Source organism: Neomonachus schauinslandi, chromosome 12 (assembly GCF_002201575.2).
Source record: "Neomonachus schauinslandi chromosome 12, ASM220157v2, whole genome shotgun sequence".
Taxonomy (NCBI): domain Eukaryota; kingdom Metazoa; phylum Chordata; class Mammalia; order Carnivora; family Phocidae; genus Neomonachus; species Neomonachus schauinslandi.
The window spans coordinates 93,139,011-93,157,034 of NC_058414.1; the positions used below are offsets into that span (position 1 = coordinate 93,139,011).

Below are 18,024 nucleotides of genomic sequence, written 5' to 3' on the forward strand. Positions count from 1 at the left end.
ATTTCCTCGCGTTTGGACCCTGTCCTAGAGCGATTCTCTTCAGCACCAGCACTGCCTCGGCCCCAGTCTGTCTGCCTTACCTAGTGTTCCTAGTGACTCTACTAGCTTACTTCTGGTTGGGTTTTGCTTGGTGTAATATTTTTATCCCTTTACTCTCAGCCTTTTTGTATCTTTATATTTTAGAGGCCTTATTGGTAAGGCATGAAAACAGTATTTAAAAGATCTAATCTTTTTTTGGCCTTTTTACTGGGTCACTGAATCCATTAACATTTTATTGTAATTATTGCTATATTTATTTCTATACGAGTTATCTACTGCTACATAACAAACTACCTTGACAACTGGTTCTCTGCTTCCGATTCTGTTGGTCAGCAGTCTGTTCAGAGCTGCCCTGTGCTGGCCACACCTGGGCCCCTCCATGGCATGGCTGAGCAGGGAAGGCCTGCCTCGCACATCGGTAGGTCGGGCCTGCTGTTGTCTGGCTCGTGTGGCCGCCAGCAGGCGTCTTCACATGGTAGCTGGGTTCTCTGAAGTAAATGATAGACATCATGTCATTTTACCCCTCAATACTTCAGCGTGCACTTAAAAAAAAAAAATAAGGCTACTTTTCTACGTAACTTCAGTGTTATTATCATACCCAGCAAAAGGAACAGTTCTCTAGTATCATGTTATGCTACCTATTGTCTTGATTCACTTTTCTTTATTTAATATCATTAGGCCGCTTTTTTTTTTTTTAATCCTTGCTTTGTTGCTGCATTTGGAATTTTCTTCTTAACATCAGAGCCTCACGTAGGTTATCTCTATAAATGTTGTCTTTTAAATTATGGCCTATTAAATCTGTCAAAATATTTTTGAATTTGGGTTCTTTCATTTGTGTACTTATATTTATTAATATTTTTTTGCTGGTATTTATTGACTCCCGCCTGTGAGCTAAACTCTGTTCTAGGTATTGGGGATACAGTCTGAACAAAATAAACTTTCCATGTCTGTCCCCAAAGAGCTTCTATTCGAAGTGGGAAAGGGAGAGATGCAGATAAAGAAACAGATACATAAACATGGTTTGTCAGATGGTGATGAGTGCCATGAAGAAAGTCAAGCTGAGTAAGGGGACCAGGAGTAATGGGGTGTTAGTTTAGTTCAGAAGGTGAAGGAAGACCGGTTTGAGGAGATGACTGTTCAGCAGAGACCTGAGGCAAATGAGTGAGTACTGCAGATGCGGAAGGGAAAGAATCGGGGCTAAGGATATTGCATTGCATGGTCAGGACTTTGAAGCAGGAGGATACTCGGCATGTTTGAGGAGTAGTAAGAAGGCCAGTGTCTGTTTTGTAAAAGATTGTCATTTACATATTCAGTAAGTGGCCTTTCACCTCTGTTGATAGCACTGTATAGAAAAAGGCTCGGGGCACCTGGGTGGCTCAGTCCGTTAAGCATCTGGTGCTTGATTTCAGCTCAGGTCTTGATCTCAGAGTTGTGAGTTCAAGCCCCGAGTTCGGTTCCACTGTGGAGCCTACTTTAAAAAAAAAAAAAGGCTCAAGGGAAAGCCCTAAAGTAATGTCACTAGGAATCTACCTGCAATTTGATGTCACTCCACTGAGCTTCTCACTTGGAGCACAGACCTTCAGTTGGTAATTAACCTACTTGTATTCTAGCATATTATTTCCACATTTCTCCATCTTGTCCCCATGGATGTCATCAAATAGCTTACCAGGTGCCTTGCTGAAGAGCAGGTACAATGTCTGTCTGGTTTCCTTTATCTACTGATCCAGTTAATGTCAAAGAAGTTGAGGATAGTCTGAAATGCCTCGTTCTTAGCAAACCCATACTGATTCCCAGTGATTACTTATTTTGGGGTACTCACAAGCCATTCTTTTAATAAGGATTGACATATATTCTTTTTTAAAAAAAATTACTATTTGCATATGTGTAACCATAAAGCCAGCCATTTCATTTTTAGAATAAAAATGGAATAATTCCTCATAAAATTCATGGTGTTAGTTTAGGGACTTCCTTTTTCCTCTGTGTTATCTGTGCTCAGGTGCTTTAGCCCATCTGAAATGCACATCTTTAATTTTTGTCTGTTAGTGTGTCTAGTACCATGTCAATAGGAGAGAGGATGTTTCCTATGTTAGTATTAGCTGCGTTATGCGTTCTAGAATTTAATGTTTGGTTTTAGAGGCAGTGGCTTAGATGATTCATTGAAGCCTGCATACATAGCTGAGAGGAAATACTCTCAATAAAAATGGTGAGGTTTAGTACTGTTTGTCACTATTCTGAGTCACACCGGTACTTTATTGTATAATCATAGCAGAACCCAACCTTTCACTTAAGTACAGTACCGGTCACGAACAGTTACTTGCTAGTTGCTTTATGTACCGCTTTACAACAGCACCATGGGGAAGCTATTATTACCCCAACCCCAATACACATAATTTCATTGGTAAGGCAATTAAGGTCCTTAGAGTTTAAGGCCACTCAGCTGAAAAGTAGCAGAGCTGGGGTTTAATATGGGTCTCTTGGGCTCCCAAATCTGTGCTCTTTTCGTTACATCCGTGGCTCTCTATTTGCGTATACACTTGACTTCCTGCTTTCAGGTGAAAGGTGCCGGGTAAATGGTGTAATAGATTCTGCACTGGCCTGGAAATGAGTCCTTTGACTAGCTAACTGTATAACTTGAGACAGATCACTGGGCTTGGGTTTTATTTTTAAGGGAAGGTTAAAGATGGTTTCTGAGGTCCCTTCCAACTCTAAACAGTGCAAAACTGTATACAGGATTGCTTTGATAGCTGTTGAATTTTTCGTGTCTATCAATTATGTAGAATTTGAGGAAAGACTCCGTGTCAAACTTTAAAGAAAATGTCCCATATTTTTAAATCTTTGATTTTTATGGCCCTAGGATGGGAAATTTACCAAAGACTTCTTTTGTATTTCAGACCGATTATGAGGGCCAAGCCAAGAAACTCCTGGAACTGATGGAAAACACAGATGTGATCATCGTTGCGGGAGGAGATGGGACATTGCAGGAGGTATGGCTGTTTTTCTTTTCAAAACCATTTTGAAGGTGAATAAAATGGAAATTAGATCTTAGAGCAATGGCATAAAGTGGTTATAATTTAAGGAAATTCTTTGTAATATATTTTTTTAGGATTCCTACTCCCTGGAACAGGTGTAGCATTATATTTCTGTCATGCACTTTTATTCTGTTGTTTTGTATAAACTTTATACCCAGCATATAGGATTTTTGTTTTGTCAAATTTAAGTAGGATAAAATTGAATAAATAAGGAGAAGAAATGGTGGTGGGTTTGATAAGCTTTTTACATTTTGGAAACTGATGGAGTAGCCTGTGTGTTAGGGAGTTAGGGAATCAGTTTTAATTATGAGGGATGGTTCTTATAAAATAAACTTAGATCCCCTTTTGAAAAAATGCTTCTGTTCTCACATCATTTCCATCGCATGGAATGTTCTCTCCTAGTAGTACAGTTTGAGGCAGGGATCTACAAGTTCAGGTGTATGTATCTGCCTTTGTTTTAAAATTTCATGTCCTTAATGCTTACTCTGGTCCAGTAAGGACAGTAAGTACATTGCCCTAGAAGCGCTCTTCCTTTCGAGGGCAACGGACTGGAACCTTCATTACGTATTGGAAGCCCCTGAAGAGCCCCGTGCAGGGGCCCCTCCTACTGCTCAGTCCTTCCATCCTGTGGGCCATAATTTACAGCTGGGCCTCATTTCTGATGGCCTTTTTGCCTCCATTTGGTGGTTTCCTCAGTGTGGAGGGATCCGGAGCTAACAGCAGACAGAGCAGTGTCCTATGTTTGACTTAGCAGTTATGTGAGCCTTAGTAAGCTGCTTTTAGAAAGACTGTGCTAATGATCCTGGAATTGTTTTAATGGCTTTTTAATGAAGTGTGAAGAATACTGATAGCATGCCAACAAAGAATGAAGGAGACCTCATGACGGCCCCATGTAACCCTGAAATTCACTGAGGCAGGAGGTGAAGGGAGAAGATTGGCATCCGTCCTTACTTTACAAAATGTTTTTAAGAAATAGACCAAATCGTGTATTTGGTATAATCTCAGTCATGTACAAATATGCGGTGAATAAAAAAAGGATTGGGGGAAAATATGCCAAAATGTAAGCATCCGATTCATGATGGTTATCCAGCATGATGGGATGATGAGAAAGCATTTCCTTCTTCAGGTATTTTTCACCACTAGTACAAGGCATGGATATCATATTTTAAAAATAAAAAACCATCACGTACAAATTGAAATTAAAAAATATCTTTTAAAAGAGGAGCTACAGTTCCCCTTGTCTTCATAAATCTTTGTTGAGCACAGACTTCTCTGCAAGTAGCAAAGTGTGACTTTGTCCCTGTGTGGGTATGTGTAGTAGAACCCAGGCTCCTCTGTATGATTGCTGTGTGGCTCACATTTGTATCCAGTTTAGAGAATGCAGAACAATTTTGCTAATATAATGTGGAGGTTTTGTAATTATTTCACCTTAGCCTTTATTGGACTATTGATCTTAGGTCAAGGATCAAATCTAGTTTTGCTCCGATCCCCCTGCAGAACACTGTATGTTCGAAGAGCCAGTACATCTTTTGACATAGTCTCTAAGAAGAGAACAGACACAAGTTTGTGATCCGTGAAAACTGAATCCAATTCTTGTTTGATAAGGGAGCCTACACGTTGTTTATAATAATTTTTTTTAACGTTTGTAGGTTATTACTGGAGTTCTTCGAAGAGCAGATGAGGTGAGCTTTCAAGAGTGATTGCGTTTTAGCTTTTACATTTCCGTGCTTTTTATCTCCTTTTACCTTTTTTCGCCATTTTATAATTTAAGGTGGGCACAAATTGTGCTTCTTTGGGTTTTAGCAAATAAAGTACTGCTGCCTGTGTCCTGGAACACTTTGATTAATCTGCGGCGGACTCCTCTGTTTTAGTGTGCCAGAGCGCCCGAGAGCTTTTACCAGAAAAGCTGTTGTTTTGAAATACAAATTTTTCCCATGGAAACTTCTCTTCACAGAATTCCTTCATAAATAAATGATGGTATAATCATATCCTGGAAGCCATGTAGCAGTAAGAATGAATGACTTAGATCTATAAATATCTATAAATTATTTATAGATTTAGAGACATATAGATATATAAATATCTATAAACATGATTAAGTCTAAAAACTGAATATAAAAGGCAGGTTGCCAAAGTATGTTATGCAATTCAGAAAGCAACACTACATACTGTTAATGGATGTGTAAATATGTTGTAAAAGAATAATAACGTGGCGGGAAAGGTACCACAGCATCAGCAGGATAGTGGTTTCCTCTGGGGAAGGGTGCGGGGAGAGGGAGGCATGACTGCTACTTGAACTTGCTTGTCCTCTTTGCCTTCTTTACACTCGAGATAGTTTATAAAACGCTGTCAATAGTTACTGTACAAATGTTAGATATTTCTGGTTTATCCACAACTTTTTTGAATAGTGTGACAACAAAATGCAGTCTCTGTCACAATAGCACATTTATCTAATATCTTTAAGACCCTCCTTTTTGTAACCAAATTTCTTTCAACAGTTGCTGTTAATGAGTACCCACATATTTCTTCCAAATTTGCAGAGTCCTCTTGTTTTCGAGGCCTGCCTCATTCTAGAAACCGCTCACTTAGCGTTATCCGATTGCTGGTCTAGCCTAGGGCAGGGAGAGATGGGGTGGTGCACTGAGGGTCAGTTACTTTGTCATAGTGAACATGTGTGTGTCTCTCTGTTCAGTCTGATTCTCTGACCATAACCGTAAAAACTTTCCTCTTCTTTTTTCCCCTTAGGCTTCCTTCAGTAAAATTCCCATTGGATTTATCCCACTGGGACAGACCAGTAGTTTGAGTCCTACCCTCTTTGCCGAAAGTGGAAACAAAGTCCAGTAGGTTGTCAATGTGGGGTAGTGGCATTTGTGGGTGAGTGAGCCTGGGAATGGGCAGTTCACATGTGAGTGATAAGAATTTTTTGTTTGTTTTTAGTTTGGATAGCATGGAACTTCAAATCATTAAGAGGAGGACCTAGATCAAAGTACAACCTTTCAGTTCATTGGGAGTTTCCCTGTTGGGTTCTGGGGCCCTGCTGCTCTGGTATCCAGTGCCCAGGTCAGGTGTAGAGATGAATACTGATGTCCTTCTGTCAGTTTTGAAGATAGCATCCCCTATCCGAACTATCTTTGTGCCTTTATTTTGTAAGATGCTCTAGTGAAGTCAGATTTGCATTGATCATTTTTTTGCTTTAAAAATACATGATGACAAATAGCAAGTCCCTTGTGAAAACTGAACGGCTAGCCTTGGCTTCATTATCTTGCTAATATAAGTAACTAGAACAGCAAAATAATAGTCTCATCCTTTGGGGAATGCCGAAAGTGGAAGGCAGGATGGATAAAGCAGTTGGGAAAGCATTGTAGCCCTAGCATCTAAATTAAATTGCTGTGAGTCTGTCTTCAGGAGTCAGGCAGGTCGTTGTTATCGAAAGCGTTATGTAAACAAACGCTTTCAAGAAGATAGGAATCTTGAATTTGAGTCCTGGCTTTGACAGTGATAAATAGTATAATCGAGCAAATTGTTTGCAGGCTCTCATTGTCAGTTGCCTGATCTTTCACGTAAGCTTTGTGACACAGTTGCGAGAGGTCAATAAAGAAATACTTGTTGAATGTATTAATTAAAATCTTCTTACAACATTTCTGGTTATATAACCTTCTAAAATCATAACAATAGTAATACTCAGGTGATTTTCTGTTTGTTTTTTTTTTCTGCTTTGGGATTTTGATTAGGTTGGTTTTTGTGAATTTATTTTTGCTGTTAGAATTTTAGGAGTCATTTTATATCTTTTAACAATTCTCTGTCTCTATATATCATAAAAGCCTTGGTCCATATGTCATACGCAAGGCCCAACCATAGACCCGTATATCAGGCCTTCGTCAAAACGTCTCCTGCTTCAAGCCTTAATTTAATGGGGACGTTCAGCTCTTCACCAGTCATCCTGAAGCCTCAGGTGGCATTTCAGTTTGCCAGACTTTTTATTCTTAGTTTAGAATTTCTGAGGGGCGGTGGATATAACAAATAATGAATTATTCAAGCATTTTTGCTTATCTGAGATAAATTCTATCTGGTTTGAGTCTTGGTTACCTTAGAGAGTTAGTCTTTCCCTTTGTGTCAATATAGATTATTTGAACTGCTTTGCCAACATTCCCAAATATGTCAGCGATCCACAGGGAGACCATGTTCCTTGGAGAACGCCTTGCCTGTCCCAAAGCCAGGTTATGGGCAGCGTGGCCACCCTCAAGGTCTTAGTTTCTTGAAGCTCTTCAGTTTTTTGGGAGCTGATTTTTCCTGGGTTCAACTAATGTTGTTGCTGCTTCTATTTATAATTTAAAGATTTATAAAACTTAATTTATAAGCATGCCCCAGTGCTCTGAGATAATTAAATAAATCTGCCCTGGGTTCAGAATTTTGTAGACCTCTCAACATGGCAGATGCCTAAGGCCATTTAAAAGAACAAGGCTTTGCTTTTGCACTGCTGTCAAGATTTGTTGTACCATAATTACTACAGGAGAATAAGGAATCTTGCATTTGGAATGTTGCAGGTAAATAATTCTAAAAAATAGCTGTTTGGTGCTACAGTGCTGCTTTAGCTAGAACTTTCAGTTACTGCTGGCGAATGATAAATTTGTGGTTGTATTTTAGCTGGGTGCTGCCAGATAATTTTGGAAAAAAATTAATATTAAAAGGCTTTTTCAGTTGCAGCGTTTGTTTTTTTTTTAAGGTCAGTCTCTCAAAAGCACTTCCTAAGCCTCTCAATGTGCTCGGTACTACTCAGAGTAAGTACAGAGCTTTTGTATCCTTTCTAATAGCTTCCTTCAGAATTAATGTATTCCTGTCAGATTAATCTAAACTTGTGATCATGCTTCTTGCTTTCTCCTAAATGGAATCTCATTTTCTGCTACCTACTTCCCAGATAGCATCTGTATTGGAGGGAAAAAATGGGATAAAGACGTGTTGATAGGGAAATATGGGAAAGTAAAATAGGCTGTTTCTTTACTTTGATTTTGCTTACTAGGGAGCCCAGAATGTAATCTAGGTGTTTGAGTTAATGTGTATATTTTGGGTATCTTAAAGGGTCTTAAATTATACCTAACTTTGCTAGAAGTTAGCAGGATGATTCAAGTGGATAGTGATTCCTGACTTAGATGTTTACATTTTAAACCTGGTCCCACTGTTAGCTGTGGGCTTGCCCTTTGGGAACCCATGGCTATTCCTCTGGTATGTCCGCAGCAGCCTCACCGGGTGAGAGAGCACACCCTTGGAGTGAGACCTGCAGTTGAATTTCGTTTTGCCACAAGCTTGCTCTGTCATCTTGAGAATCTTATTGAATCTCTCTGAGCGTCAGTTTCTTCACCTGCCTTTATCAAATGCCCAACAACAGTACTTACTTCAGAAGATTGTTAACAAGTTAAAATAAGGACCAGTTAGGTAAACAGATAATTACGAGTTGGTAACTTATTGGATATGTTGAAGACTTTATGCATACTTATTGATAATTTAGGATGGAAAACGGTTAATAAAAAATAGGATAGCTGTACAGTTACTGAGACCAATTCTATAATTAAAACAGTATAAGCAAATTGAAGAGAACATTCTCTTCTCTTGCTGTTTCACCTAAGGCAAAACATTTTTAAAGGAAAAGGCATTTTATAGATATTCCAGTTACTCTGGAAAGGTGATTTTTTTCTACCAAATTGACATTAACCAGAACTGTACAGTGAAGAATAGATTAGGAGAAGCCGTATTAGAAGAGAAACTACACTTTTTTGAATGGAGATTATAGTAATTTCTAAGTGACTCCTTTCTTATAGTTGTACTTAAACGCTAGACACAATAAATCTTTAACTTTATTAGTAATTACTGTATTTTTCTAAAATACAACAACAATAAAGGCAATGTAGTACTAACATTGCTAAGCTTTTACAAAAAAATACTTTGGGATAAATCTAACAAAATACAAGATTTATATGCTAAAAACTATAGAACATAGAGAAATCAAGAAAACAAATAAATGGAGAGATATCTGTGTTCATGGACTTTAAGACTCAATATTTAGATGTCTGTTATCTCCAAATGATTTCTAAATTCAACACAATCTCAATCAGAATTGCAGAAGACCTTTTATAGATGTTGACATGTAGATTTTGAAATTTATATGGAAAAATAAAGGAACTAGAAAACCCAGAATAACTTTGAAAAAGAATAACAAAGTTTGAGGACTTACTGTATCTGATTCCAAGACTTATTTTCTAAAGCTACAGTAATCAAGATAGTGTAGTGTTAGCAAAAGAAGAAATGAGTAGATCAATAGAAGAAAATGTCCAGAATTAGGCCCACACATATGTAGACACTTGATTTTTTTTGACAAAGGTGCCAGGCAAGTCAGTGGAATTTTTCCAGCAATTGGTGCTGCAACAGTTAGCTAAGCACATGCAAGAAAATGAACCATAACCCATCTCTCATACAATATGTAAAAATAAACATGAAATTGATCATGACTTAGATGTAAAACCTAAAACTAAAAATTTCTGGAGGAAAATCTTTGTGACTTGGAGATAGGCAATGATTTTTTTTTTTTTAAAGATTTTATTAATTTATTAGAGCATGCAAGAGAGAGCACAAGCAGGGGGAGAGGGAGAAGCAGGCTCTCCGATGAGCAGGGAGCCCCATGTGGGGCTCAATCCCAGGACCCTGGGATCATGACCTGAGCTGAAGGCAAACTCTTAATGACTGAGCCACCCAGGCACCTCAGGGCAATGATTTCTTAGGACACAAAAAGCAGAAACCATAAAAACAACAAGAAATAATTTCAGCTTCAGCAAAATTTAAAACATTTGTTCTTTGAAGAGTATTGTATTTTTTTTTTTTTTCTTAAGATTCTATTTATTTGAGAGGGAGAGACAGAGACTGCTCAAGAGAGAACACAAGCAGAGTGGAGGGGCAAAGGGAGAGGGAGAAGCAGGCTTCCCGTTGATCAGGGAGCCCAAAGACAGTGGGCTCGATCCCAGGACCCTGGGATCATGACCTGAGCTGAAGGCAGATGCTTAACGGACTGAGCCACCCAGGCGCCCCTGAAAAGCATTGTTAAGGAAATGAAAAGACAAGCTGCAGACTGGGAAAAAATATTTGCAAGGTACCTATCTGGTAAAGGACCAATGTCCATAGTATACAAATAACTCTCACAACTCAGTAATAAGAAAACAAACAGTCAAATAATAGAAGGGCAAAATATTTGAACAGACCCTTCACCAAAGACATGGATGGCAAATAAGCCCATGAAAAAATATTCATCGTTAGTTGTTAGGGAAGTGCAAATTAAATCCACTATGAGATGTGTCTATTAGAATGGCTTAAACAAACCAGACAGAAACCTTATGTCATCAAGTACTGGCAAATACACGAAGCAGTTGAAACTCTCATATTGCTGGTGGAAATGCAAAATGGTATAGCCACTATGGAAAAGAGTTTGGCAGTTTCTTTTAAAATTAAATCTATGAGCAGCAATCATACTGCTAGGTATTTACCCAAAAGAAATTAGGACATATGTCCATACAAAAATGTATACATGAAAGTCACTTCATTTGTAACTGCCAAAAACTGGGAATGGTGCCAATGTCCATCAGCTGGTGAATGGATAAACTGTGGTATGTCCATACAATGGAATACAAGTCTGCAATAAAAAGAAACAATCTTTAAATCCATTCAGCAGCATGAATGAATCTCACACTCATGCTAGGAGTTTTAAAAAGCTAAACTGTTAAGGCTTCATACTTTTGGTTTCAATTTATATGACATTCTGAAAAACAGAAAACAGTAGTTGGCCAGGAGCTTATGGTGGGGTGAGTGGGTTGGCCACAAAGGGCCATGAAGGAACTTTCTGAGATGTCATAAATGTTCTATATCTTGGTCATGGTGATGGTTACATGACTGAAGGTATTTGTCAAAAATTGTAGAACAGTTTACCTAAAAGGATGAAATCTATGTGTAAATTATATCTTAACCAATCTAATTTTAAAAAAGAAGTTAAAGTATTAAACTAATTCTTTCAAACATAGATAACTCTACTTGTGTGAATAGGTGCTAGGGAGGAGCTCTTAGTTCCTCAGTTTGGTTGACATTGACAGGGTCGTTCCTTGGCCACTCTTTCTCATTGTTCATTTCAATTATCTACTGACCCTTGACGCTTGTACTCCACCCTTGAGGTTCATTCATTTGGGACAATTTGAGTATCAGTAAGGCTAATAACTATAATGCATTGAAACATAATCAAATATATTTAAAATTATTTATGAGTTCATAATGATACTCGGAAATAAAGGTGAAAAACTCATTGGGTCCTTTTTAGAGGATACTGGGATATCCGCTTATTACTTTGAAAATTGGTGAAGTTAAAAAATCAGATATTTCTCGTATGACCTCTATTTTATGGTACCTAAATCATTGATGAGGGAAAGTTTCTCTTTGTGGACCAGATAATAAATTAGAAGGAATAATAGGATTAAAAGATCACCATTTTGCAACTCTGTTAACTAATCTAGCTATTGATTACCAATGGGGGCTACTATTACACACACAAAAAAGGCAAACAGATTTTATGTACTTACTGATAGAACTACACACCACTACCTCTGGAGTATGTTTGCCAAACACACCAAGCTGAATCAGATAGAGATTTTTAGGAAATGCAGGGAATATGGACACATGTTAATACCATGGGAATGCAATCAGTAAAATCCAGCCCCTCAGCAACACAGTAAGACAACCCATTTTTTAACAAGCAGGGAAAGAAAAGGAGAGGGAATCTATAGATCAGAGAAGACTTGGCATATAAGCCCATTGCAGTGTGTTAGATCCAGATTTGAACAAAGAAACTGAAAAAAATTGAGTTAATGGGGAAATTTCAACATTGACTAAATGTTTGTTGATGGAAAGGAGTTATTTAAAAGTTTTAGATATGATAATGACATTTTGTTTTTTTTTTAAAAGTCTTTTAGGAATAAAGGAATATGTCTTTTAGAGATACATAAAGGAGTATCTATGGATAAAGTGTTAACGCTGTCTGGGATTTCCTTTGCTACAGACTGGAGAAGTGAGTGAGAGTATTAAAAAAATAAGATCAGCTCTGCATTGATACTTGTGGAGGCTGGATGAGGAATACACAGGAATTCATGATACTATTCTCTCTGCGTTTTTATATGCTTGGAATTTTATAGAATAAAATCATTTATTCATCAAATACTGATTGCCTATTCTATACCATGCTCTGTGCTGGGTGTTAGTTTTTATATTGGTCAGTAACGGATGTAAATTATTACTAACCTTGTGGAACTTTCAGTCTCCAGCAAGAGGCAGATAATAAAGATATAAATAACAAATGTGTATTATAAATTGTGATCTATGATGAAGGAAAATGAATACAGTTCAGTGCTAGAGAATTACAGAGAAGGCCTACAGGCTCGTTAGGGTAGATGGTGACATTTCAGCCAAGATCTGAAGGATGAGAATAGCCAGCCAAGCAAAGAGACAGTGGGTAAGTGACAGGAGGGGTGGACAGGCTGGGCAAGGAGAGTGTTTGAAGTGGGTTGACTCATTCTTTCTGCTGCAAGAGCAAATACTGTCTGGCCACTTGTTGATTTAATATTTCTTTGACTGTCTGTGGTAATTTAATGTGTGTCTGACCTGGGATCTCATTAGAGCTTGAACCCTAGAATTGCTTTTAAGCCTAGCATAGTTTCACATGCCCTGAACAGTTGTCGATGGTACTAGCCTTTCTTACTTACAGACTTTTCAACTGACGATCAGATTGTAGATAGGAACGGTGTTGTGTCTATGAACAAAAGAATCAGCCATTAAAATTACATCCTTGTAATCCTGGTAAGTCAGAGAAATAGGTCTTGGGTTCCAGATCATATTTTGCTGAGATAGCTCAAATCCTATCTTTTAGTTACCCTTTAGATTATTAGAGTCAAAAGAAACAATATTTTTTCAAGTGCTTGAATTTCTTTGAATGAATGAAAGATGCTGTTAATATTAAGTATCGTATTTTCCAGTGATAAGACACATAGTAGAGATTCAATAAATGTGATGTAAACAAATGATTGGCGCCTTGTATAAACTTCTCTTTGCCAAAGGCTTCCACTGTATTTGTATCAGTAACTCTTTTATATTCATTTGTTGTGCTATCTTGGAGTATTTTGAAGGAATAGGTCTTTTTCCTGACCTGTTAGTACTCTGGGCAGGAGTGTGTGTGTGTGGGTGTGAGTGTGGGTATGGGTGTGGTGGGGGAGGGGTTGCTTGTTTTCCACACATGATCATTTCCTCCCTTTGTCTTTTTAGACATATTACAGATGCTACACTTGCCATTGTGAAAGGAGAGACTGTTCCACTTGATGTCTTGCAGATCAAGGTAGAGTCTTTTTTTCAGAATTTGACAAAATTACCAAAGTAATGCACACATACGTGGTAAAGAAAATATGATGTAGCGGTTCAAATGGAGTTGCACTGAAAATAATATCGTTTCCTATCCCAAGCATAACTCTCAGAGAAAAAGAATTTTACCTGTTTATTCTAGTTGTTATCACTAGTTAATATGCTTATGATGCTACTTTTTAAAATTGTGTTAAAAAACCCCACAAAACCTAAAGGTTGCCATCATAACCATCTTCAGGTGTACAGTTGATCATTATTGTTTAGTCTATGAAATTGCTTTCTGATTTATCAGTTTTAGATTCTATCTCTTGACCTCTTTGTTATAAGTAAGAATTCCTCTAGATCTCCTCTCAGTATAGTGTCACTATTTTTAGTTCCTCCAATGATTACCTTTGGACCACATAATTTCTCTGTCTCCCACGGTGGTTTGGAATATTAAAAGAGCTAGTAATATAAAGCCCTTGGGACAGTGACTGGTTTCACCTTAACCTGCGCGTGGTGGTCACCTCTTGCTCTCATGCTCTGCCAGAGGTGAAACCTTTCTCCTGTCCCATCCGTCCATCGGAGGGCTTGTCTTTGGAATTCAGGTTACTTGGCTGTTTTGCAGTCTCAGCTTGCTCTCTGGTGGGCTCAAGAAAAATTATGATTTTGTAGGTTATCTGGGTTTTTCTCATTTTTGGGGTGGGGATAATGTTCTTTGTAGCATCCTACATCCTGGATGGGAGCAGAACTTCCCATTTTTCTATTGGGTTGTCTAACATTTTTTTGATTTGTAGATGAACTCATGAATTGTTTTAAAAAAAATATTTGCTGGTTACGCCCACTGAAAAGGCTTAGAAGCAATGACACCCCACAGTAATGGGCATACCTGGCACTCAGATTTTGGTCTCTAAATACCGTTCCCTAATAAAAGTTACCAGGACTCTGTGAAGAGATGGCTTTCAGAGGCAAGGCAAGAACAAAGCCAAGAGCTACTCAAAAACTAATGGAGATAACCTGAAAAGACATAGGAGCTAGCCTGATGGTATCCACCTGGCCAACTGTGGGACAGTTTGAACATCAGAAAGAATAATAATGCTAATGGATTATAATGCAGTAAATAAAAATAATCTATGAGCCTACAGTTTAAGAGAATTTCCAGCTTGTAAATGTAGAAGGAATGATGGTTATTATTCTGCAATCACTAATGAAATAATTGATTCAGATAGAGATCGTCAGAGGATGCTAAAACCATTGGATAGAAGATTGTTAGGGAACATATATCGACACAGTCTTAAAGCATCACAGGTTACTAAATGATTACATAGGGGAAGATGTACCTGTACAGTAGAGAGACCCAGCATACACCACCTTAACCGAGTGATCAAACCTAGCATCACCAATAATGGGATAGACGGACAATATCTGCCTCCTCATGTGATCTATTGAGAACGATACAACATCACCTATGGAGTTTCTTGCCCAAGAGGTCCACTTCTCTGAATCTAACTGAAACTAATGATGAGAAAAAAGTCTATCAAATCCAATTGTGGGACATTCTATAAACAACCATTGGTCTGGCCTCTTCAAAAATATCAATGTCCTGGGTGCCTGGGTGGCTCAGTCGTTAAGCGTCTGCCTTCGGCTCAGGTCATGATCCCAGGGTCCTGGGATCGAGTCCTGCATCGGGCTCCCTGCTCGGCAGGAAGCCTGCATCTCCCTCTCCCACTCCCCCTGCTTGTGTTCCTGCTCTCGCCATCTCTCTCTCTGTCAAATAAATAAATAAAAATCTTTAAAAAAGAAAAAAAAAAATCAACGTCCTGAAATCCAAGGGAAGATAGTCTGTTCAAGATTAGGGAAATGAAAGCAATATAGTTAAATCCAGTACAAAATCCTGGATTAGAAAAATGAAAAGAGCACAAAGATATTATGGGAACAATCAGATACTTAATTTGGACTGTATATTAGATATATGTCAATGTTAGATTTCTTGAGAGTGACAGTAGCATTATGCATATGTCTGTCCTCGTTCTTAGAAGACGTAGGCTGAAATATTTAGGGGTGAGGGCCATTGAAGTCTTCCATTTATTTGCAAATGATTTAACAAAACTACAAAACACGTGCACACACAGATAAAGCCAATAGGGGAAAATGTTGGTGGCTGGTGAATGTGGTTGAGAGATATAAACGGTGTTCGTTGTATGTTAAAGAATTTCTTGGTTTGACATTTTTCCAAAAGAAAAATATTGGAGGGAGAAGACCCAGTAGTCATTCCAGATTCCTGATTGGAATCCTCTGTTTAAAAACAATTGAATTTCAAAAAAAAAAAAAAGATATTCTCACTGGGTGGTAGTTAAGTAGCTATTCCTCCTTCATCAAAACTACCCCCCCTTTCCCACCACAGAAGGGCAGATTCCTCAGAAGGCGAAGCCATAAAGCCAAACATTTTTATGAACAGTGAGCCCTGTCATTTACTCAGATTTGGTCTTAAAATGTACCAGCTACATTCAGGTTGTCCTTCCGAGGCCCTTAACGTTTTATATTCATTCAAGTTTCCCGATATCTATGAAAGAAGGTTCCACACACTGTCACGATTCCAAACTTCAGTCCTGTAATGTTGCTGTTAGTTACATAGCGTTGACCAGATGCAGATTTACGATTGGCGAACCCATGCACTTACAGCCGTTTTCCTTTTGTTTTCTTTTGTTCTTCATGCAGTGATGTCTGGACTCTCCAACATGACGTCACTGGTCATGATAAAAGTGATTTAAGTTGCCTTTGATTCTTTAGCGTATAATAAGTCTAAGTCATTCTCACAAAATGGAAGGGCTGTGTGAAAGAAATTCTAGTCTAGGAAGGTAGCACAGATTGGCGTCTATGAAGATACACTCTTAAAATGTTATTTACCAAAGGAGGTGAGTCAGGCTATATCTCCTAATAACCAGATGATTGCTGCTTATAAATGTGTGAGAAGTAATACATTCCAGAGTAATTAGGATTTAATTGGAAATTGTTGACCGTGCTTGTATTTAAAAGTCTTACCTCCTCTTTTTCTTTTCTTCCAAATGTACTGATTTTGTGAATTGATGAAACCAGTATCAAATTTGCCACAGACTCTGTGTGTTGATGACACAGCCCAGGAAGCAGAAAACTTTAAAAATTAATTCCTAGAAAACATAGCATGGCAGCCTCCACTGTGGTTTCTGAGGCACCCAGTTAAGCTGAATTTGTCTTCTCTATCTTCCTTAGTCCTGGAAATTGTTTTCAGAATATGGGGGAAAGCAATATAGGTAAAGCCTGGTACCAGATTCTTCTTTTAAAAAATAAATCCAAACCCAATTAAACATAAATAACTGAAGAGTCTCCAAAGATACAGTTCTTAGAAGTTATAATAATCCTTTAGGTTTTTACAGTGCAGTGTGTGCTCATATCTCATTTGGACCTCCAGCTTGAGAAGACAAGATGTGTATTAGTATCTTCATTTGACAGTTAAAAAAAAAAGAGCTGGTTATCAGACTAGTCATGCTGGAGACAGAAGTAGAATCTAGATTTTCTGTTTTATGGTCCATTGCTTTTTGACTTGACCGTTTTGTCCAGGTGGTATCATTCTTGGCACCAGGCCGTGATTTCTAAAGGGCATTTTCCTGGGCACCTGGGTGACTCAATCATTAAGCGTCTGCCTTGGGCTCAGGTCATGATCCCAGGGTCCTGGGATCAAGCCCCGCATTGGGCTCCCTGCTCAGCGAGAAGCCAGCTTTTCCCTCTCCCTCTCCTGCTGCTTGTGTTCCCTCTCTTGCTGTGTATCTCTCTGTCAAATAAATAAATATAATCTTAAAAAAAAAAAAAAAGGGCATTTTCCCGTATAGACATCTACAAAGCCTAGTACTTGACTTTAAAGTAACTACTGGAAAGAATTACGGGAGTCTTTCTAGTTCTTTCTTTTTAAAAATTTTTTATTTTTATTATTGCGTTAATCACCATACATCATTAGTTTTTGATGTACTGTTCCATGATTCATTGTTTGCGTATAACACCCAGTGCTCCATGCAGTATGTGCCCTCTTTAATACCCATCACCAGGCTAACCCATCCTCCCACCCCCCTCCCCTCTAGAACCCTCAGTTTGTTTCTCAGAGTCTATAGTCTCTCATGGTTTGTCTCCCCCTCCGATTCCCCCCCCTTCATTCTTCCCTTCCTGCTATCTTCTTCTTTTTTTTTAACACATAATGTATTATTTGTTTCAGAGGTGCAGGTCTGTGATTCAACAGTCTTGCACAATTCACAGCGCTCACCATAGCACATACCCTCCCCAATGTCTATCACCCAGCCACCCCATCCCTCCCACCCCCCACCACTCCAGCAACCCTCAGTTTGTTTCCTGAGATTAAGAATTCCTCATATAAGTGAGATCATATGATACATGTCTTTCTCTGATTGACTTATTTCGCTCAGCATTATACCCTCCAGTTCGTTGCAAATGGCAAGATTTCATTCCTTTTGATGGCTGCATAATATTCCATTGTATATATATACCACATCTTCTTTAT

At 38.3% G+C, this 18,024-nt stretch overlaps 1 protein-coding gene across 3 annotated transcripts in view; it reads left to right on the forward strand.

Moving 5' to 3' along the window:
• Window positions 1-18,024, forward strand: part of AGK (acylglycerol kinase) — an 81,457-nt gene that overhangs the window by 36,722 nt on the left and 26,711 nt on the right. For all 3 annotated transcript variants that reach the window (XM_021692849.1, XM_021692850.1, XR_002480467.1), the window contains exons 6-9: window positions 2,931-3,023; window positions 4,718-4,750; window positions 5,814-5,908; window positions 13,407-13,476. In XM_021692849.1, the coding sequence (XP_021548524.1) occupies window positions 2,931-3,023; window positions 4,718-4,750; window positions 5,814-5,908; window positions 13,407-13,476 (291 nt within the window). The remainder of the gene's footprint in view (window positions 1-2,930; window positions 3,024-4,717; window positions 4,751-5,813; window positions 5,909-13,406; window positions 13,477-18,024) is intronic.